A 22008-nucleotide genomic window follows, 5' to 3' on the forward strand; every position below is an offset into this window, starting at 1 on the left:
TCTAAGTGTATAGTAGAGTGAATGAAACAATTTTCTATCATGTTACCTGACCACATTTGTTGTCATTTAATGATATTTCATAATGCAATGTATTTGTATTTTATTCTTTTAGTTCTTTACATACCACATGAACTAACATATATGTGCCACTACTTTATTTATTAGTTCATGTGAACTTTGAGGCTTGGGGACACATGCCCAAGATTTATAATGTAAACAGACTTTTGATGTGTGATCTTCCAATTACTTGGACAAAAGTCTTGTAGTAAGTGATCATTTATGCAACAATGTCAAAGCTAGGTGGTTTTGGTCCACATGGGTTAAGTTTCGTCCATCCTTGGTCCACCAGTTAAGTACTTGGCTTTCCGCATCTAACAAATTGGTCTATTGGGTTGTCTTGGCTACGCATTTGACATGGTATCACGTTCTGCGTTCGAATCCCGACGGAAGCGATAGAGAACAAGAATGGTGGGTGTCAGAGCTAGGTGGTTCCGGTCCACCTAGGTTAAGTACTTGACTTTCCGCACCTAATAGACCGGTCTCTTGGGTTGTTTTGGTTAGGCATTTGACATGGTATCACGTTCTGTGTTCGAATCCCGGTGGAAGCGATAGGGAACAGGAATGGTAGGTGTCAGAGCTAGGTGGTTCCGGTTCACCTAGGTTAAGTACTTGGCTTTCCGCACCTAACGGATCGGTTTGTTGGGTTGTCTTGACTAGGCGTTTGACAAACAGAACAAACAAAAATATTTATTTAAAATAAATTTAGTTATAGTTTTTAACAAAAATAATGTCTATCGCTATATTATTTTATAAATTTATTAATACAATTATACAATTTATATATTTCACATAAATTTTGATTTCCACAATCTATGATAGTCTATGCAATCGACAACTTTAGATATAATGTTGTTTTTATCTTTTTAATATTTTTTATTTCTTATTTAACATAAATTTGATTTTTGTCCATGCATAAAAAAAAAAAAAATTATTTAAATGAAAAAAAGTCCAACTTGAATTTAATCTAAATCCCACCAAACAAGTTTCACACCAGACATAATTTATAGTGTAATAAAGGGTTCAAATTAGAATCTGACCGATTAAAAATAAATACGAATAAGAAACATAGACAAGGCCATTTAAATGCCTACCAAATTATGTCACATATTTTTTATTCCATTCACTCTAGCACTATCTAGTTGGTGGGTGACATTTAAATTGATGAAACCACTTCAAAAGTACAACTCAATTAATAATATAACCAGTTTCCACATTTAAACCCCTAAAATAAATAAATTCTAAGTACAATCTTTAATCTCTTCTTCCCTATTTAATACAAAGAACATAGTGTCTCCTTTAGGAGATGACTAGGTCCATGCTACTAGCATACCACCATATAAAATTGGATACATATAGGTTAACACATTTTACATATCAACTGAATCAGGATTTGAATTAGGTCTTGATAATTAGTGTCAAATTAGGTAAATTTGAATTACGACTAATGAGTTGGTAGTCGAATTTGGGATGAGTTGGAGACGACTCACCCTGGAGAAGTGTCAAGTTGGACCCTTAGCCTGATACTTTTGTTATCGAATTCGAGTTGAGTTGGCTAAGTTGTGGATATGTACTTACTTGTGTTGACCTTAAAAAATATTAGTAGAATTATTAATATAATTATATTTTAATAGTATCCTAGATATAATATGCCTAATTTAATGTCATAAATATAAGCTAGATAGGCCTATGGTACCGGACCAGACCACTTTTCAATCACTCGTGTCAAGCTTGCACGTACCACGCGACATTATGTAACACGCGACGAACGTAACAGCCGGTCCCACCAAAGACAAGTACTGCTCCTAACCGAAGGATTATGCCTTAACCTTCTTCTTCAAGTTAGGTTAACAGCCACATCACACAACCTGGCCCACAGGGCCAGTTTCAGACACAAGATGGTCCCCACACACCTGCGGTCCAGATTTGTTCCAAGTGGTGCTTACCAATTAATGCGGAACGCAGTGGCAGATAAGACAATTAAAATAATAAATCACTAAATTAGCCCTTTACTGTTAGGTCCAAGAAATTCCAGTAATCACAACATGCCTCCAACTTCAGCCAAATTAGCCAAACACGCCCTTCCTAACCACGAATAATTACGCAATTTTAGAAAAGAAAAAGCGCGGCGGCAAATTCGTGGTACCATGGGCGCAACATCTCGATCGGGTGGGCTCCACTCGTGGTCCCACCGGGAAGACGAGAAGTAGTTGACTTGCTCAATGTGGGCCCTACGGATTCACCGGTCGTGACTCCTGCCTGTGCTCCGTTTTTGTGTTTATCTGCTTTAATTAACGTATTAATTATACTTAATCCGGAACATCTCTGAGAGAGTTCTCAGATTGAGGGCTTGGGAATCTTTTTCCCTTTTTTCTGTTTTTTAAATCTCACGTGCTCGGAGAAAAAGGAGAAAAAGCTAACTGGAAGATTCCGGGGAGAATGCGTTAACGTAAGACGAATATGAGACGCACCGCGCCCAAAAGACACCAAGTTTTTAGTTACTCAAACCGGGTTGGGGAGGAAAAGGAACGGGTTTGGTTCAATAATGCAAGACCGGACCATAAGTTTGTCGAGTCTCACATGAAGGCGACTCGTGAATTATTACTGCGCTGAGAACTGATTTTACTCTCACAACTAATTTCCTTAAAAATCTTCTGCCTGAGTGGCAGTTCTGTAAATAATCGCAGCGTTTATCTTTTGGAAATGAAAAAAGAAAAAAAAAGAAAAAAAAAAAACGACAGTATCAGAGCAGAGAAGAATGAAAGCTTGCTCTCGAGGAAACCAGCAGAATCTCCACACGCTGTGTGTTTTCTCGTTGCGTTTGTTTTCTTTCGCGGTAATTCTTCACATTGGGAGCAGAAAATAAAGTTCTGTGTTATTTCAGTGAGAATTCGGCGAAAATCTAGGGCTGCTTCACTTGATCTTCGCTCGGGATCCGTCGCTTGGAAATCTTAAAAATGTGGCAGATCCGAGTCTCAATATCCAGAATTAAGACAATCTGCGGCCGGAATATTGTCGGAGCTGAGTGGAGAAATACCCTGTAGAAGATCTTTGGTATTACTGGCTGATTTCTGAATAAATTATGATGCTGCTAGCTGGTCGTTTGGTGTGGAAGTGTAGTTAGGGTTTTTCTCTCTTGAGCTGAAGCGGCAGTTAGGAAGTGAAGTTTTGGTTTTGAAGCTTTGTGTTGCTTTTCGTCTGGAGAGAATGCGAGTTTGTTGGTTCCGGGTGCTGGGTATGCTGGGTGTAAATTCGTGTAAAAGGACATGGTGAATTGAGTTGATCTCTTTGACAGGGAATTGGGTGTGGCAACATGCCACCTTCTCCGGCATTTCGGTTCTCTCCGCGGGAACTGAATCACAGGCGTGGACGAAGTCTGGAAAGCGGACTACATCTCAAACAGAAGGATGATGATCTTGCGCTCTTCAATGATATGCATAGCAGGGAGAAAGACAACTTCCTGCTTCACTCCTCTGAAGACATTGATGACTCCTTCTGTAATTATCTTATTACTTTATTTACTTCTGCAGCTCTTTTCTTAGATTATCATTTGCTTTCAAAACGGTATGCGCGTTCTATGGTCTGTTTATTTCAATATGGAAAGTTCTAGCTCTATTCCTTGTAGCAAAGTCCATTATTTTCTTCCTAAGACGCATCATCGGACTTGGCTGTTGTTCCTATAGATACAGTTAAAGTTCTCGCCTTTCTTCTTTTCTTCATATCCATTTTTTTCTTCATCAGCGACACAATTGAAGTACTTCTCAGACTACAAGCTTGGAATATCTATTCCGGTGCGAGGAGAGAGCAGTGATCTGCTTAATGGAGACGGTGACAAAAATGACTACGATTGGTGAGTAGCTCAGTGAGAATCTGTTTTCCTGTTGAATAACTCCAAATGTTTTTTTCATTTTTGGGTCCTATACCATGAACATGAATCAGAAAACGATAAATATAATAGGTGATACTGATCAAACCGTTGGTTTTCTTGTATTTTTAGGTTGTTAACTCCCCCTGACACCCCACTTTTCCCCTCATTGGACGATGAACCTCCACTGGTAAAGCCAGTTCATAGGGGCAGACCACGAAGTCAACCCATTTCCATATCAAGGACAGCTTTGGTATGCTGTCGAAAATATCAACATTATTGACTATTCATTTTTGCATTTGTCAAAGAAGTATGAATCCTAACATGTTTCAGTGTTTTTACTATGATAACTGTCTTTATGGTATCAGGCAGAGACGAGTCACCGGAATACTAGAAGTAGTGCGAGCCCCCATCGTTTGAGCCCCTCTCCTCGGTCTGGGGGCAGCACTTTCCAATCTCGAGGAAGAGCTTCTTCTGCTCCCCATGGTAGTCCAAATCTCCTATTACGGCCAACAACCCCCATTCGTAGGCCATCTACACCACCTAATAAGCCCTTGACTCCTGCTTCTAGGTCTTCTACTCCCACGCTCCGTAGAATGAGCACAGGAAGCAGTGGAAGTTTATCTTCAACTAAGAGAAGTGGGACTTCCCCTGGGAAAACAAGTCGAGGGAATTCTGCCTCACCCAAACTTCGAGCTTGGCAAACCAATCTCCCTGGTTTCTCTTCAGATCCCCCGCCAAACCTTCGGACTTCTCTGTCAGATCGGCCAGCTTCACATGTGAGAGGCGTATCACCTGCATCAAGAAGTGGTAGAGGCAGACAATCTATGTCACCAACAGCTTCTAGAAGTGGTTCTTCACATAGCCATGATCGAGACCGTTTCAGTACCCAAAGTAGGGCTTCAATTGCATCATCTGGGGATGATGACATGGATTCTTTGCAATCTCTTCCAGTGGGAACCATAGAGCGACCTGCAATAAGGAAAAGTAATTCATTTTCTAGCAAGACAGTGGTTAAAAAGCCCTCTAAAACGTTCTCTTCATGTTCTGCTCCTAAGAGATCCTTTGATTATGCACTTCGTCAAATGGTATGATGCTCATTGTCATTCTCATTTTGATCATAATAATCTATTTTTTTTATCTATTATGTTCAGAGAGAGAGAGAGAGAGGCTGCATATGTTATAATGTTGCTTACTTTATAGTTTGTATCTTGTTGCACGTTGCTAGTACATAACTACAGTTTCTTTGCACATTATTGGTTCATACAGTTTGAGACCAATTTTTATTATGCATATTATATTTTCTGATGCTTGGTTTTGTGTCTTGATGTAGGACCAACGTAAAGGTCCTCAAAATATGTTCAGGCCACTTTTATCAAGTGTCCCTTCCACCACCTTCTATGTTGGAAAATCCAATTCCACACATCGTTCAATGATCTCTAGGAACTCTTCTGTCACTACCAGCAGTAATGCAAGTTCTGAGCTGGGGGCCAGTATTGCACCTGATACTGAAGGCAGTGATCATGAGCAAGATGATCTAACTAGTGAATGGGGGAAGGCACCACATGCAGATGGCAAAGAAGAGGAAATATTTGTCTTTGATAAGTTGGATGAGGTCAACGAACAGGTCAAAGGTGAAGAAGGGAAACAAAGTCTCGATAATTGTAGGGAGGACAGATATGCTTCAAGTCAACACGAGCTCCTGGAAAATGAAAAGTTCAGCAGTATCCATGCTGTGGAGACAGTTGCTGGGACTACTTCTGAATCTTCACATGTTAGTGGTGTTAATCATGGGGAGATGGTGGTGTATTATTGCTCAATTTGTGGCAGCAAATTTTGTATAACTGGATCTGTAGAGGGTGATATCCCTTTCTGTCCAGATTGTGCTGCAAAGGATAGATTAGCAGCATTTAAAGGTCAGGCTGAAAACATTCATGAGAAGGCTCTGGAGGGAAGTGAATTTTCTGAAGTCCAGGCTGATATGGGTGTTATAGTGTTGCCAGAAAGCAGTCGCAATAACTTGATTGACCCAAGCAAATGGAAGGCTGTGCAGGTATCTGGTCTCAAGGGGAACACATTGGAGAAATTTGAGCAGTATGTTGTGGGTCCACAAGTTTTAGCACTCGAAGAAGTTGAAACCAATACACCTGATAGCAACATGGTAAATCACCAATTGCGGCATCTTACTTCCCACCCAAGCTTAAAGATTGATGGATCAGAGGGAGCAGGCATCTCTCTGCTGTTGAAAAGGTCAGTTAGCAGTAAATGGCCAGTTGTTCAAGGAAGAGCCTTTACTGCCACAAATATTCCTTGTGATGATCCATCTTATGTAAGGGATAGCCTAAGCTCTGTGAGAAGTTATAATGGGCCTGGTACCGCGTCTGCCTCTTCATCTGTAGATTGGAGCTCGCATAGGCAATCAGACACTCGTTTTCAGCGACAGTTAAGTAACAAAAAGGTAGACCTGGAAAGTTCAAGAGATGATTTGAACACAAAACTTCTACACACCAGATCATCATCTTCTGGGCTTTCAAATGATGCACATGATGCCTTGGTTCACGCCAGAAACATGAGTGGTAACCATCTTCTTGATTCGGCTGTGGATTTGGCAAATGGACCATTAAACGAAGTGAGATTAGTGAGAAGTGCAGATACTGGAGCTTTTGAAAGTGTCAATATGGATAATACGGATATTTCTTTTGGAGGTAAATCTATGCTGGAAGATGATAAGCCTGACCAGTCTGCCAATGCAAGGGTAGTAACTACTGCTTTAGACCTATCAACCAATGTTCAGAGTATCCAGTTTGTGGATGCTTCTGGGGCAGATATTGTGAATTCTGCACATTGTTGTGCAATGGAAAATGCTGAAGGAAATTTCTCAAGCATTTCAAAGGATTTCTTGGACATGGGGGTACCAATTGCAGAAGTTGAGACCTTTGTGATTGATAAAGAAGCAGCAGTGACAGCCAATCTCCATGAGATTGAAGTTTCTGGTGCTTCAACACCTGACTGCATGTTTATAGTAGCCAGAGAAAAAGAAGAGAGCCTCACAAGTACCATGTCTTCACAAAATGAAGATTTGGCTTCCCCAGATTCAAAAAATACAACAGAAGCAGCACAAAATTCTTCAGACTCTGCAGTCATAGATAAAGATGCTCCTGTTTCAGCCTCAGAATCTGACATGACAGATAATGGTCAAGGTATAAATGGTATGTTTTACCCAGTTAAATGTTGGTTTGAATTTTTCCATTCCATATAGTCAGTTGCTCCTTATTTTTCATTACCTTTACTTCTATAATTCAAGCTTTTCTGTATGTGGACTAAACTTCCTGGGTTTTAGGCAGGAGAATTGTAGTGGCTAATAAGATTCAACCAACCAATCTCCGACCATTTAGTCTCCTCTTATCTGAGTTCATTTAAACAGCTTTGTTCTTTTTGACTAAACTTCTTACATGAATGGTAATAATTTCCTAGTATTTAATAATGTTTATTTAATATCTCTCTCTCAGTAAACGCCAATACGTTTTTAGTTTACCACTGTTTGACAATTTGTAGCATCTATAATTTGATTCGAAGCCATTTTTCAGTCTTTTTTAAATAACTATATTCTGCACTGTTTTGTTGCCATTGATCCAAATATGAAGTCAGAACCTTCATAACAAAATTTGGCTTCAGACCTTCTCTTGTTGTTATAATTCCATTTCGAGGGTATTTTAGTCATTTTACATATACTGATTGATTTTAGCATGGTTCTGTTAGATAGATATTTTCATTAAGCTCATATGTTTCGAGTTTCATATAATTCTGAGTTGTATTTTATGAGTTATAGGAGTTTTTCTAACTAAGGGTATTTCTGTCTTTTCTGTGATTATGGCTTAAGTGGTGAATAAAAGGGGAGAGCTCATACTTTTCTGACACAAACTCTAACGCAGCTCTTGCTGCTTCTTCTCCTTCTTCTTTTCTGAAACTTTTCTCTCTCAAATCTCCTCCTTTACACTTGTGTAGGCTGTTTTGTGGAGATAATGACTGTGATCATATTTATCTAAGGGCCTCTAACTCTTATTTACTGATTCTATGTTTTACTAGTTTGTTTATGGTTGTAATCTAAGGTGTAAGATGTCACGGCTTCAGATTGAGCTTATTTTTAGCCACCTTTCCTGATTAATGGTGGGAGGAAAACGAGGACCTTTCTACTTACCCTGACATTATGAGTGGTGAAGGTCACGATTAACATTTTATTTGTGAATTAAGTTCTAAGGTCATGTAAAGTCAGTTGTCTACAGTGTTTGTTCTTAGAACTTCTTGTTTGGAGATGTACTTTCAGGTGTACAGATTCACTAGCTAAGGTTGTTTTAGTCTCTTCTTGTTGTTTATGTTGGTCCATTTTTTTATTATTTGAATGGTGAATGTTGGTTGGATCACAATTTCTATTAAGACTATTATCATGGCTCTGCATTGACTTTAATCTGTTATTAGAACATTATATGGTGGCACGGTTGGACACAATCTCTTGTTACTAGGTCTAACTTTTTGTTAGGATTTATGCTTATATTTAACTGGCCAAGGTTGCTTGGTCTCTTCCAGTCGTTTGAGTTGGTCTATATCTTTATTATTTGAATGGTGGATGTGGATGGATCACTATTTCCACTTGGACTAGTAGTAGGGCTCTCAAGTTTGGCTGCAATCTGTTGCTTGAACATTATATATGGTGGCGTGGTTTAAGACAATCTCGTATTGGCTTTTACGAGGGCTATTTTTTGTCCATGGTTGATTTACTCATTATTATACCTTGGAGGATTACCTATCATAAAGTGGATCCTGACAAATCTGTCTGATTTTTCATACATAATACTTGAATAACCTATCTCACTACTCTATTCTTTGATTTTTTCATACCTAATGTTCTGTTTTATAAGTTAATGGTTCAGACAAAGCTATTGTTATTACCTTTCCTTATGTTTTACATGTTTCTGTATGTCACATGATCACATTTTTGCGAAATATGTATAATATGGGCAAATTGGTTGGTTCAGGTTAAAAACTAGAGGGTTACAGAGGACTAAACTGAAGCCAGAAACTTTTGGGTCAAAATAGTGGGTTTATTTGCAAAGTCACATTGAGTTGGTTCTCTCAAATATGAGTCCTATTTGGTTTGAGGTAGGATGCTAATAGTCTGGGATGTCTGCTCTGAATCTGAAAAGAGTTTTGATTGGACAGCAATGGAGGTAGTGGATAGGACTCCGACTCCTTCAATTTGTTGTTCAGTAAGTTAATTATTCTATATGTTCTCAACGTATTGCTAAAGGGAGGATGGGATAATTATTCTAGAAACTGGTTGCTACTAGAGCAATAACTTAAAGTTACCTCTGTACCACTTGAGAGATTTGCTGAAGGTTCTGAAGAATTTTGGGCTGTAGATTGAGGAGCGATGAAGTGTCTGAGAGGGAGAATGAGAAGACTTAGGAAGAAGATGATCGAGCAACACAACTGAAAACAAACCAAAATCAGCAACTATGGAGAAGTCTCTCTGGGGAATCACCCACCATGAACCTGAAAGAGTGGGTCAGAAAGGAAAAGACAAGCTAACTTCTGTGAAATGAAACAAAAACAAAAACAAAAACAAAAAACAAAAAAAAAACAAAAAAAAAAACTACCAGAAGTCAAACCTGATATTTTGAAGAGATAGGCTTTGGTAAATGCACAAGAACTTCCCGGTTTCAATGTGCAAAAGATGGTGAACTTAAAAACTACTTTGATATAATTGCACGGCCACTCTTGGGCCATAAATGTTACAGAAGAAGACATTTCGGGATGAGATAAATCAGGTTGCCTGAAGCTGTTGAAGTTTTCATGTCTTCCTTCAAGAAAGACACTGCTTCCAACTCTGAAGAGGAAACTGTGGATAAGAAACGGTGTATTTCTCTTTACTTTCCAAAAGCACTAAATATTCAGATCTGCAGGATTTTTTTGGTCTGCAGAATTTCTGAGTGGAGGACAAAAGAAAATTCTGGCAAGCATAGTATCCCAGATAAAATTATAAAAGTACAGGCTACTCCCGACCTGGAGGCACCTTCACACATTGTTAACAGCATAGAGAGCCTATGGAGAGCCTTTATACATCTGTCTTTAAAAATGCTGTGCAAGACACTGCTTCTGGAGAGCAGAAGACAATTTCTAGACTGACCCCTAATCAGAAAGAAGCCATGGGGATAAGTGGGACCCAACCTTGCTCAGTTAATGGGCTTTAGAAACATGGAACATCCAGAATGCTCCCATAGTCTCCTACTTGGGGGCAAATTTACTTGTTCAATTGTTCAAAAAAATATAAGAAACAAACTTGGTTTTCTACACTCAGGAGCCTAAACAAAAAGTCCAGATTTTATCTAAAAAAGAGAAGGTTCAAGAGTATTGTTAAATTGGGTCCAAGGCCCTATCCCAAAATGACTAGTCAACTTAGGAAACTCAAGATCTTTGTACTCACTAGTCCATGTGGGACTATTCCTTAACACTCCCCCTCACGTGTAGACCATCTTTTGTGGCTCTACAAGTGGATAATTTAGGAGTAGGCAGTTTAGGTGTAGGCCCTCTTTTGTGGCTCTACATGTGGATAGTTTTAGGTGTAGGCTCTCTTTTGTGGCTCTACAAGTAGATAGTTTTTAGGTGTAGGCCCACATATGAATACCTGCTCTGATACCGTGTTAAATTGGGTCCAAGGCCCTATCCCAAAATGACTAGTCAACTTATGAAACCTCTTTCCCAACTAATAAACTCAAGATCTTTGTACTCACTAATCCATGTGGGACTATTCCTTAACAAGTATCATGATAACTATTACAGTATGTTGATGACATTTGTGATAAGTGGCAAGGAAATAAAATAAAAAGAGAAGAAAAGTAGGTTTTCTGAGATGTTGAGATCACCAATTTTGAAGATGATATTACCTTTTGGGGCGAAGAAGTCTGCGTAAATCTTGATGCAATCATCCTGAATTTAGGTTTATTACATATCAAAGAAAGTCATAAAATATCCATGATGTTTCTGTTTGTTGCATTGGCATCATCTATTAAAGAATTCTTAGCCCCTAGCCATTTTAATTGGCAAGAGGAAAGCTAACATTAACTCTGTAAGAGATTTGCTTGCAGAAAAAGGTTTCTTTGCAAATAACCTTACTGACAAATTCTTGTTTGAGATTTACTTAAAAATAAATCGTTATGAAATGTCATATTTAGTTTTTCTGTTTAAAGAACTGAAAATATTTTTATTGAATTTCATTGAGTGATCAGAAGCCTAAAATACAGGTAGAGATTTTGTCAGTTACTCTGTCAGAAATAGAAAGTTTAGAGGCTGCAAGATGTGTGCTTTTATTCTGATTCAAAGGTCCACCAATTTGCAACATTATGCCTCTGTTTTCTTTTGCTGTTATGTTCTTCTAGCTTCTTTCACTACCCACTTCTATTGATCACTCGGTGCATTACTTTCATTATTTCTTCTTTTTGGCTTTAATTGTATTTACTCTTAGACAGAGAGGAATGTGATGAAAACAAAATGAATAGAATGGTGCTAAGAGCTAGATTTTGATTTTTATCATCTTATTGTTTTTGGAATTAGATCCTTCGTACTGGATCTTTTGTTGAATTAGTACTAACATTAAAAGCCTCTTGCAAAAAAATATTATTAGTAGTTGCCACAGAATCTTCGTATTAGGAGGAAGAAGAGAGCAAAGTAATCTGGGCATCGAATGTGTGATTTGGGGTCCCTCTCCCCACAATTCTATCTAAAAGCCTAGGGATAAATTTTTGTTTCAGTGTCTATTAAAGAACAAAGTAATATCTTTTACCAGCCTCTGTGTTTGATTTTATTTAATCCCTTGGTTCAGCATCTGTGAAAATTGGAATTGTCAATAAGTTTTCTTTATCTCAATATTCGAAGTATTGGTGCAATCACATTTTCCTGTGAGTGGTTATTATAAATAGGAACATGTAAAGAGATATTGAGGGAGGCTCAGTAGAGCTCATTTCCTATGGTTAAAGTTATGATATATCAGTTATTATATGGTCGGAAAGTGCACATCATCTGTGTAATTTATTATTGCATAAATCTAGAGAACTGGGAATTTAAACATCATGTTCAAGGTCGTAATCAACAAACATAATTTATGAAAATGTTAAATCCACTTTGATCTTTTTCTCATGGAGGTGATTACTGTGAAAAAAATGAATGCAAAGTAGTAGAAAGTTTTTAGTTGATTTACTCAGGACTTCTTTGACAAAAATCTTAAGCTTTCTTGTGGATGAGAGCAGTGCACAAATTTTAGTTCTTAGGAACCCTGGGTTGCACCTGCTGGACCCTCTGTGGAGATTTAGATGTCTGAGTTGAAAGGTTTGCCTTTGGCATACAAACCTTGATAATTAATTACATGAATGTGTCTCAGGACTGAGCAGCAGGAGTTGTTCTCGAAGAAATTTTGGAGGTATATAGGTTGCTCATGCTTGATTTCCCAATCTAACTGAAATGGTCATCTTATTTTTTTTGCAGCTAGTCTCCAGTTTCTATTTTTCTGTTTCTGTTTTATTTTATTTTATTTTATTTTTGTATGTTAAGCCCGCCGCATATATGTTGTTGGGAACGAAGAAAGAGCTTGGATGATACTTTTTTTAGTTCTCTTGACATAACTCCATTAAATTGTCAAAAACTGACGTAGAGATTGCCTACTCAATGTGATTACTGACCAAAGTGTCAATATTCTTCTTGTTTCACAGAAGAGTCTACCGTCATGGTTGAGAGACCCAAAGGACGAAAAGCAAGAAGCCTGACGTTGGAAGAAGCAACTGATACGATACTCTTCTGCAGATCAATCATTCAGGACCTGGCATATGAAGCTGCAACAATTGCAAAGGAAAGGGAAAACTCGGTCCCTGTAGATGCCCTTGAAGGTTCCAGACCCACTGTGACTATCTTGGGTGCACACTCTCCCAAAAAGGACCCACGCAGACGGCCATTGAAAGGAACCCCCAAAGCTCAAAAGCTCAGACACAGGCGTCTGGACTCGAATTCAAAGAACCCATCAAGAAAGGATGAAAATGAGAAAATGGAGGAGAATCTGGTAGATGATTCAGCGGCCCCTGCAAGGCCTGACAGTACTAAACCCCCAAAGCTGGAATCTAAGTGCAATTGCACGGTGATGTAATACAGAAAGGGTTGGTAATTTAAGAGATTTTCACATTTGGAGTGGGGGCGGAGTGCAAAGAAGGCCCCTTTCGGTTTCTGATAGTCCTCAATTATTTGTAAGAAACACCACGTCGTGTTGCTCACATAATCACTGTATAAATTAATTTGTATTTTGGGTGATTCCACGAGAGGAATTAGATTACTGACCCGTCTGTTTTGATGAAAAATAGGCGTTCTGTGTGCAGATCTCAAACTTTTTTGGTTGCTCTTGTACATATATTATCAATCCAATAAGTCTCATGACCTCTCCCCCCCCTTCAGCAACCATTCACTTCATATGTGAATGTGTACTATCTAATTTGAAGAAAAAATTTATCTCAAGGTTTCAATTGTTTGTATTTAGTCTAAATTCCTGCCCAATCATCTTAGTAGAATCACCTTTGTTGGGTGTATTCAATCTTGATTTTCTTATAGTGATATGGGCAAACTTGATCTATATTTGTAGAGGTTTAAATTCTCTATAAATCCTCCCCAATCACACCATTTAGGTTTAAACCGGGTTTGGGTCGGCATCATTGAGATGCCACAAGTACCACATTCAAGACCGATTTACAAAATTATATCCCCAAACAAGAACAAATTAGAAATCAGCCCTTTTACCTGACTGGAGCTGCGGCAAGCGAGAGATAAAAGAAACGCACTGATCACTATCTGCGCTTCTGAAGGAAAACCCTCGGTGTGAAGGAGCGGCGATAATTGTGAAGTTCTCTTCTCCTGCGTCTCTATCAATTGTACGCACGAAATAGAGGTAATGCATTTGTCTTTCACTTGAGTGCTACGATCTTGGATACTATTTAGGCTATAGATCATATCCGATTGTCTTGTTTTTGGGTCCCCTTTTGTGGATCTGCTCAGTATGGGCATTTTTTAACCTGTTTCAGACGAAGCTTTTTGTTTGTGTCAAGGAAGAATTGGATTATGGGTATCTCGCTTGTTTGCATTTTTTTTATTTTTTGGACTTTTTGGTGTGTTTTTTTTGGCGGAGGTTGGTCTGATATGTGGGTTTTCATCTGGAAAAAAATGAGTTTAGGTAAATGTTGTTACTGCCGGATATTGATGTTGCGGTCATCATTTCCGATGTTGCGTGTCCTCATTTCGGATGTTGCGTGTCATCACGTTGGTAGTTTGCTGTTTTGATATAAGTTTTATATGATTTCGGATACTAGCTTTGGCTGGGGTATTTTTTCAATATCATGGCCTTTTCATTCTGACATACTTAATAAATGATTATGCAATTTTTAGTTCTTATGTTTTTGTGCTTGTTCAAAATGTCAACGGGTTCTGCAGTAAGCTAGTATTATGTTCTTCAATTGATTGTGTAATGTGCTATGTATGGGTCTCTTTGTGGTTCTGACCCATCATTGTGAGTTTTCTAACTTATCATCTCTACGTTTTGTTTGTTCGCTGAAATTTGTTGTAGGACGATGGCATCAAAATTGATGCAATTGCAATCCAAAGCGGTCCAAACTTCCCAGTTTGTGGCAAAACATGGATCTGCTTACTATAGGCAGTTGTTGGAGCAGAATAAGCAGTACATTCAGCATCCACCCACCGAGGAGAAATGCAATGAACTATCCAAACAACTATTTTACACTCGTCTCGCCAGGTTAGTGTTTTGACAAACAAGATAAGATGTTGGGCAAAATTAACTATGTTATTACTACTTGTATACATTCTCTCATCTTTCATTTCACTAACATACGGGGACAAATCAGTCATCCTCTGTTTTTCATCTATATTACTTTTCAGAAAGGGAACATTCAGCTTTGTTTGTCTATCTTATGTTGGATCCAGTCCTTGGATTATGCATTACTGCCGAAATAGTTAGTTTCCAAATTCACCTCTACAATTGTTTGCTGTCTAGTAAAAAAAGAACCAACGATGGTTGACATTTTTGCCTTGTGTAAGCCCTATGGTGGTGAAGATGTTCTATCCAGAACTCTTGTCTGGCCATTAAGAATTGTAATCAAATCACCGGATTATGATCCCTTCTTGATATGGCTTTGTTTGTTTCTGCTGCATTTTCATTTGATATACGGTCATTACTCAACCGCTTGCCTCACTTCATAATTGTTGGTGGCAGCACAATTAGAAAAGTAAAAAAATCACACTCTTTTAGTGGACCGGATTTATGTAGATGTGTCCTGAATGGCCATATCTATTTATCACTTTTTGGGTTTATGTTTTAGAACCAGTTCTATTCTAGATTATCTCTATTACTGATATCTATCACGGATGTGTCCTGTGCTTATGGAGACACTGACCTCCACATTTCTTGTGCAATCAAAGGGGATCGTGTAGAAGAAATGCATGCAACTTATCAGGCAATCACTAAATTACAAATCTCAGGTGAGGCTAATAGTTTTCATTACACATCTCATAGAAGACCATTTTCACTCCTCATGGCTTTGTTTCCCAGTCTTCCACTGACCTGCCATTAGCTTTACCTCTGAACCCTGAAGGATTAGCACATACATATGGATTTTGAAGTGTCTGATGAGATGGATAGGCCAATACAAGCTGACACTTGGTCTTCTATCCACCTCATCGGCTTTACTATTTCAGGTTTTTGGATACCCAGGCCGATGCTGAAACCATGGATCTATTAATATTACTGAATTACAATCTCATGTTGGTAACTCTGTCAAGTCATTTACTTGTTGGTATTGGTCTTTGTAGCTGAAATGATTAAGGGTGAGAATTACAGTATGTCAGACCATTTGGTAAATGTTTTCACATGTCTAGAAATAAAACAGTAATCTTTTTGGCCAAAGATGGGCTGGATTCAATTCTTGATGTGTCCTGCCTGGGGCATTGGATATACAGCATCATATCTCAAAATGGATTCCAAGTCATCTTGTTATGTGCCATCCTTTGGCTTTTGGGTTGGATTTTCAGTTTGAGGCATCTTTGTCGAGTTTTAAGGCCTAAAAGTGGAAATCCATCTCAGAAACCAAAGGAAGGTGAACACCAAATTTGATTCGCAACCCTACTTAGGCATATTAGCTAGGGGTGGCATCGAACCAAGCCGGTTCGCGAATAGCTGGAGTTCGGCTTGGTTCGGTTCGAAAATTTCTGATCTCGAATCGAGTTCAAGATTGGATTTGGAGTTCCGTTTCATTTACTTAAACCGGTGAGCTTGGGGGATTGGTCAAGAGAGGCGTTTGTCTCGACTCTTCGGGTGGCATTCAGCAGCAGAGGCATTCGTCGAGAAACTAGGGCAACCACCCGACTCCTCTTCCTCTCCATCGACTTTCCCTCAACAATAACCACAAAATCAGAGCGATCTTGCCTTGTCTCCCATTTCTCTACCATGTTCGTCTTCGCTCTTCGCCGTCTTCACTTTTCAACATCTTCATTTCCATAGCTTCTTCCAAGAGGGTGAATTTCTCGCAGCTGGAATCCAGAGCTCATCCGAGGAATCGACAAGTACTTCAGATTGAAAATGTATCACAAAAGAAATTCTGGTGAGAAAATCATAAATCATTGAACTCCTTGTTGATCTGCTGCTGTAATCAAGTATGTTCTTCTCCTGTTCATCTTCTATTCTCCTGATTTTCATTGCATTGATAATTTCTATAATGATTAAGGGTTTTTCGTGCTCTCCAATCACTGTCCAATCATTCATTTGATTCGGGAACCTCACGCAGAATACCTCCCTCTCTTCTCTCAATTCCCTACTAGTCTTCCTCTTTCAATCACGTTAGAAGCTCCATCACGATTCTATGCAAGATATGATTGGCAAAGCCTGCTTTCATGAACAAAGAGGGATGAGAGAAGATTTTACCTTTCCTTATTCAGGTAAAATTGCAAGGCCTCTTAAACTATCTCATTGATGTTAGTAAAAATCACAGCTCAACTTTGATGAAACGTCACATGCAAGTAATAGTGGAATTAAATGAGAAAAGGGGTTTTAGGGAATGCTTGTTCACTTTGCAGTCTTGGACTAATAAACATTAAATAAAATAGGCTGTCATTTACATGTCTTCTCTGTTTGTTTTTATGGTATTTGGTAGATGCTTATGCCTTTGAGAAAGCAATCTTGAATGTCCACTATGGTACTTTAAATCATTGTTCAGTTATAGCTTTCAGGAGTCGGTAAAAGTGAGGCTTTGTGGCCTAATGGTAAGGCACCACTGTTAGTGGAGATTTATGGGTTCAAATCTGGCCATTTTACATCTCTCTTAGCCTACTTGTTTTTGTTTTTTTTTTTATCTTTTGTATTCTCGTTGTATGTCCTAACTAAAATAGCAAAGATTTATCGAAGGGGAAGTGACAGTTGTTGCTAATGTATGTTTTCTTACTGTCTTGCATGTTACTGATGTGTTCTTATCATCACCATCATTGACAAAACCTTGTACCCATTTTGATGCTCAGCTGCATGACTTGTTTTCTTCCATCCCAATCAATCATATATTAGGTCCATTGTCAGGGCTCCTCTTCACAAATTGCATATCTTTTTCAGCCTTTTTTTCCTCAACGCAGGAGCTAATTCTAGTAAAGCCAAATTTTCAGCTTAAAGTATTGGTCCTAGTCTCACCTTTCCTGTATTATAACTTGCTGATGATCTCATTGCTTATAAAATGATATTTATCAGTTAAACCTCATAATTATTATTGAATGAAGGTTATGTATAATACTATGCAGTATATATGAACAATTTTATACAGTGTATAGACAATTTTATGCAAGGTTCATGTAGGGGTCATACCCAATTTTATGTAGGGGTTACGCCCAATTTTAAGTAAAATTTATGCATAATTTTATATACGATTTATTTGACATGTATTTTATGCAAAATTTTAAATATAGGTGGAAACTCGGCTGGAGCTCAAGCTCGAACTCAGTTAAAATTATTGGGCTGGAGCTCGATTACAATTTTAGGCTCGAGGCTAGGCTCGGTTCGAGCTCGAATTCGAAATATTTAAATCAAATCTGGCTTGAATATAGGCGGGTTCGGGCTCGGCTCGATTCGATGCCACCCCTAATAGTAGCTAAATTTTATATCCTTTAGAGACTTTCCATGGGTGCCATTTTTAGGTATTGGGGAAAGAAAGGGACAATTGCACTTTTCAGGGTCACTTTTACTCAACTGGAGTTACCATAGGAAGATTCATCAATTATCTCTTACTTTAGGCTAGTAAATTCCTGAACCTTAATAACTTGTCCAGTGCTATTATCCAAGTCCCCCTGGAGAACTCATTTAAAAAAAAAAAAAAAAGTCCCCCGGAGAATTGTGGCCAGTTATTCTCCTTTACGTATGAAGGAGATTGAGTAGGTTCCACCTCAAATAGTGTATACAATAAAATTTCGATAGGAGTTCAAAAGGGAGGCTGCCAGGCTGGGACCTGCTGTCAGATGTGAAATGATCCATAGCTGTCCCTTTCTTCCATCTTTGCTAAATAAAACTCACTTGCTCTTCCAAAAAGAAAAAAGTGATCCATGGCTGTGATGGTGGGTTCATGCTTGTTCTCTCTGCCACCCTTTGGGCATGCAGATTCTGTTGAGCAGAGTTGAGAGCTGTCCTTGAGGGCCTTAGATCCTCTTTCTCCAAGCCTTTGATGGTTGACAATGACTCATCTTGCATTGTCAATTGGGTGTCTCACTGATATACTTCTCCGTGGTGCCTCATTTGGTACTACTATGACGTTATGGACATTGTTAGCTGTGTTGTTACTATACATCCCGCATAAGGGCAACTCAACAGCAGATTGACTTGCAAGGGAAGGAGTCTCCCAACAATACCCTCTTATGGGTATTCCTACTCCCTTGCTTATTAATGTATTTTCTTTTTTTATCCCATTGCTTTGTCTTCTTTAGTTTGTATCCTCTTGCCATTGGGGCTTTTCTTCCTCATAAAATTCCCCCTTTGTTTAAAAAAATAGCTAAATTTGATGTACTCAACTGAATTAAGGGAATCATACTCATGAGTGTTAAAAATGTAACTTTTGATCCAGTTACTTGAGACTTCAGTTTATTATTTATCACTAAAAGTTTCAGATTCTCATTGGCATATAGCAAATATTCTTAAGTATCTTCTATGTCATGTACAAGTTTCTTAGAATTTGCGGTAAGAACGATGATTTCCAGCTCAACTCCTCACTGCAACTCTTTTTATGGGTTTATTTTGTGGCAGTGGAATTACAAACCTATTTTTGTACCTAGATGCAGTAGTGTCTTTTGGATAAAAGAATGCACATGTCATTGGGTTAAAATTTATTGTGGAGGGTGATTGGAAATACGGAGGTTTTAGTGAATTTAGCACTAATGTATCAGATGACTTGTGAATTGGGAAATTTAGCTTAATGGTCACATAGGAGTTTCTAGTGTGAGGTTTTGGGTTCAAGTATCCCCAGGGGTTAAGGGGTGTGCACGTGTGTATTCAACATTCAAAATAAAAAGAAGTATCATATGACTTGCAATCTGATAAATTTTGCATGGAAAACAAATATTATTGTTTTGAATGGCGTAGAAATAATTAGTGCAAAGTTCAGCCTGTAGCATGGGTTCAGTAGTTAAATAGTTTGAAGTCAAGGGAGAAATTCGCTTTACTAAGAAAGCCTATGGATCTTCATGAAAAAGAAAAATATAGGAACCACCAAATGCTAAATAACAACTGTGATATGAATACAAAAAACTGAATAAGGAAGAATACCATATCCTCATGGAAGTAAAGAATTTAGAGCATTAAAGGTGTTGCTGCTTCCCACTGGGACAAGGAAGAGCCACTTAAGAACTAGAACAACTATCATTAGTTGTTGCATTCAAAGACTATGCTGCTTTCTAAAGAGAAAATTAAGAGACTTGTTCTTGCCGGCTTGGGCTGTCTTTGGGACTACATGTATGGTTATTTGTACGTACTTTATGTGACAAACAAAATCAGGCTGTTGGACCAGCGAATATATTTATGAATCAATCTGTTCTGTTTTCTTTGTCAAACTCTGAACTATATTTTTTTCTTCTTTTCCTGTGGTTGCTAAATGAAAACACTCTTGATCGTTGGTTGTGGTAAATTTTGAGCCTGCTACCACTTGTTACCCTTTTTTCTGTTGCTTTGTGAAGTTAATGTTCTTATTCTCCATTATGATTCTCTTGAAATGTTTCTTATAGATCAGTATACAGGATTTGGAACTGTTAAGGTTCCAACTAAAGTAATTTTTTGATGGTTTAGAAAATGACATTTATTCTGAAGATGGCAAAATTTCTATTTATTTTGCATGCCTTCTGGGTATGTTACATGCTGACTTAAATCTCTTTTCTGCATGCAGTATTCCAGGACGTACTGAAACATTCTGGAAGGAAGTTGATTATGTGAAGCATTTGTGGAAGAACAGGGGGGATCTGAAGGTTGAGGATGCTGGCATTGCTGCCCTCTTTGGACTTGAGTGCTTTGCGTGGTTTTGTGTTGGTGAGATTGTTGGAAGAGGTTTCACATTCACCGGCTACTATCCCTGAAGAAATCCTCTCAGTGGCATCCCATGTACGTTAGTCGAGCTATTCAAAGGGGTGGTTAAAGTTATCAGCTTCCTTTGATTTTGTTGCTAAATTTTGAGCTGATTTAGTCAGCATAAGAAGGATAACTTCCCTCACAATAAATTGTTGATTAGATGATCTTTCTCACCTGCTTCATGACAATGTGTTTACTCTGCTCTTATTTCTTTGATTTCATTAGAACAGCTGTTGCCCTGATACTTCAATCGTTTTTCCAATGGATTGCCAGATTTCTTCTCTTTTAAAGTAAGCTGAGCCGGATGAATTATGACTTGCACTTTTTTTGCTTGTTGTTCCCCTGCCAAGGAGAGAAGATCTTCCTTTTTAGTTTAAATTTGTACATATAAGATTTTTTCAAGGGAAATCTAATTTTTGGCAAGATGAAGATTGTGAATGTTATTGAAGAACGATTATGGGGACTGAATCTTTCTTCACGACGAAAATTGAAATGTTGCTCAGTTGTTTTGTACTGCACAGGAGAGAGACAAATCCCGTTCAACCTCCGAGAGTAATTGGATTAACCTCAACTGGTTCGCCTGAATTCATCTCATTCGAAGTCGAGATTAAACTAATTCAGTTGGATTTTAATGAAAATATTTATATTATTTTATTAATAAATTATCTTATTTATTTATTATTTTTATGATTTTTAATATTATTTTAAATTATTAATTTAAAAGTGATAATTAAGATATTGATCAAGTATTTAGAGTAAACATTTTTGTTTAAGTATTCTATTTTTATAATTAATTAAATTGATATTTTCATTGTAATTATTGTATTAATTTAGACTAAACAAAACTCTTATCTTATTTTATTAATAAAATATCTTATTTTATTTATTTATTTATTATATTCATGATTTTTAATAGAATATTAAATTACTAATTTAAGAGTGGTAATTTAGATATTATAAAAGTAGTCATGTTTATTTAGGTGTATATATATATATTATATTTAATTAATTTAATATTTTTATTTTTAAAATGTTAAATTATTTATCTTATTTTTAATTAAAAAATTAAATAAAACTATCAAATCTATCAAAGTATTTAATTAATAAACTTATTCTCCATTTTTCACTAATTTTTTAATTGTACACACTAATAATTTAATATATGATATATAACCGAGTTTAAAATTTGAAACTCGCTCTAGTAAATCACCCGAGTCGAGTTTTCATGTGATCGATCCGATCCTCATTCCCAAGTGCTCTTCCGCTTCTTGAGTGTTGAGAGGCTCGCCCGATCATTTTTGCCCGCGAAAAATTGTAATTGTGTACCGTCATTTGGCGGCAAAATGCTGCCAGTTGAAAACAAGCCATAATCGAGAAAAGCTTCCTCCGCTTCTCCGTTCCTTATCAGTTC

The 22008-nt window shown here is 37.7% G+C and overlaps 2 protein-coding genes across 3 annotated transcripts; both read left to right on the forward strand.

The window, feature by feature from the left end:
• The first annotated feature begins 2793 nt into the window (after window positions 1–2793).
• LOC137962986 (uncharacterized) lies at window positions 2794–13466 on the forward strand. Of its 2 annotated transcripts, none has more exons than XM_068810149.1 (6): window positions 2794–3554; window positions 3799–3907; window positions 4055–4175; window positions 4291–5010; window positions 5256–7131; window positions 12682–13466. In XM_068810149.1, the coding sequence occupies exons 1-6, from the start codon at window positions 3371–3373 to the stop codon at window positions 13107–13109; spliced, it is 3438 nt and encodes a 1145-aa protein (XP_068666250.1). In that variant the 5' UTR covers window positions 2794–3370; the 3' UTR covers window positions 13110–13466. The 2 variants fall into 2 exon arrangements, with proteins under 2 accessions (XP_068666250.1, XP_068666251.1); XM_068810150.1 differs by having other exon boundaries at window positions 5256–7122.
• A 286-nt stretch (window positions 13467–13752) lies between these two features.
• On the forward strand, window positions 13753–21061 carry LOC137963516 (uncharacterized). Its single transcript, XM_068810627.1, has 3 exons — window positions 13753–13898; window positions 14571–14756; window positions 20419–21061. The coding sequence occupies exons 2-3, from the start codon at window positions 14575–14577 to the stop codon at window positions 20603–20605; spliced, it is 369 nt and encodes a 122-aa protein (XP_068666728.1). The 5' UTR covers window positions 13753–13898; window positions 14571–14574; the 3' UTR covers window positions 20606–21061.
• Window positions 21062–22008: the final 947 nt, after the last annotated feature.

The sequence above is a fragment of the Aristolochia californica genome, unplaced genomic scaffold (assembly GCF_029961685.1).
Source record: "Aristolochia californica isolate CCGP_79_NKW_82.1479 unplaced genomic scaffold, dmAriCali1.0.hap1 SCAF_4, whole genome shotgun sequence".
NCBI classification, from domain to species: domain Eukaryota; kingdom Viridiplantae; phylum Streptophyta; class Magnoliopsida; order Piperales; family Aristolochiaceae; genus Aristolochia; species Aristolochia californica.

What these genes read in the sequence shown, in the direction of transcription:
- LOC137962986 (XM_068810149.1), top strand. Translation starts at nt 3,371, where the DNA reads ATGCCACCTTCTCCGGCATTTCGGTTCTCTCCGCGGGAACTGAATCAC. An exon ending in AGACATTGATGACTCCTTCT is followed by an intron (nt 3,555 to 3,798) that starts GTAATTATCTTA and finishes TTTCTTCATCAG; the next exon opens with CGACACAATTGAAGTACTTC. An exon ending in TAATGGTCAAGGTATAAATG is followed by an intron (nt 7,132 to 12,681) that starts GTATGTTTTACC and finishes CTTGTTTCACAG; the next exon opens with AAGAGTCTACCGTCATGGTT.
- LOC137963516 (XM_068810627.1), top strand. Translation starts at nt 14,575, where the DNA reads ATGGCATCAAAATTGATGCAATTGCAATCCAAAGCGGTCCAAACTTCC. An exon ending in TTTTACACTCGTCTCGCCAG is followed by an intron (nt 14,757 to 20,418) that starts GTTAGTGTTTTG and finishes TTCTGCATGCAG; the next exon opens with TATTCCAGGACGTACTGAAA.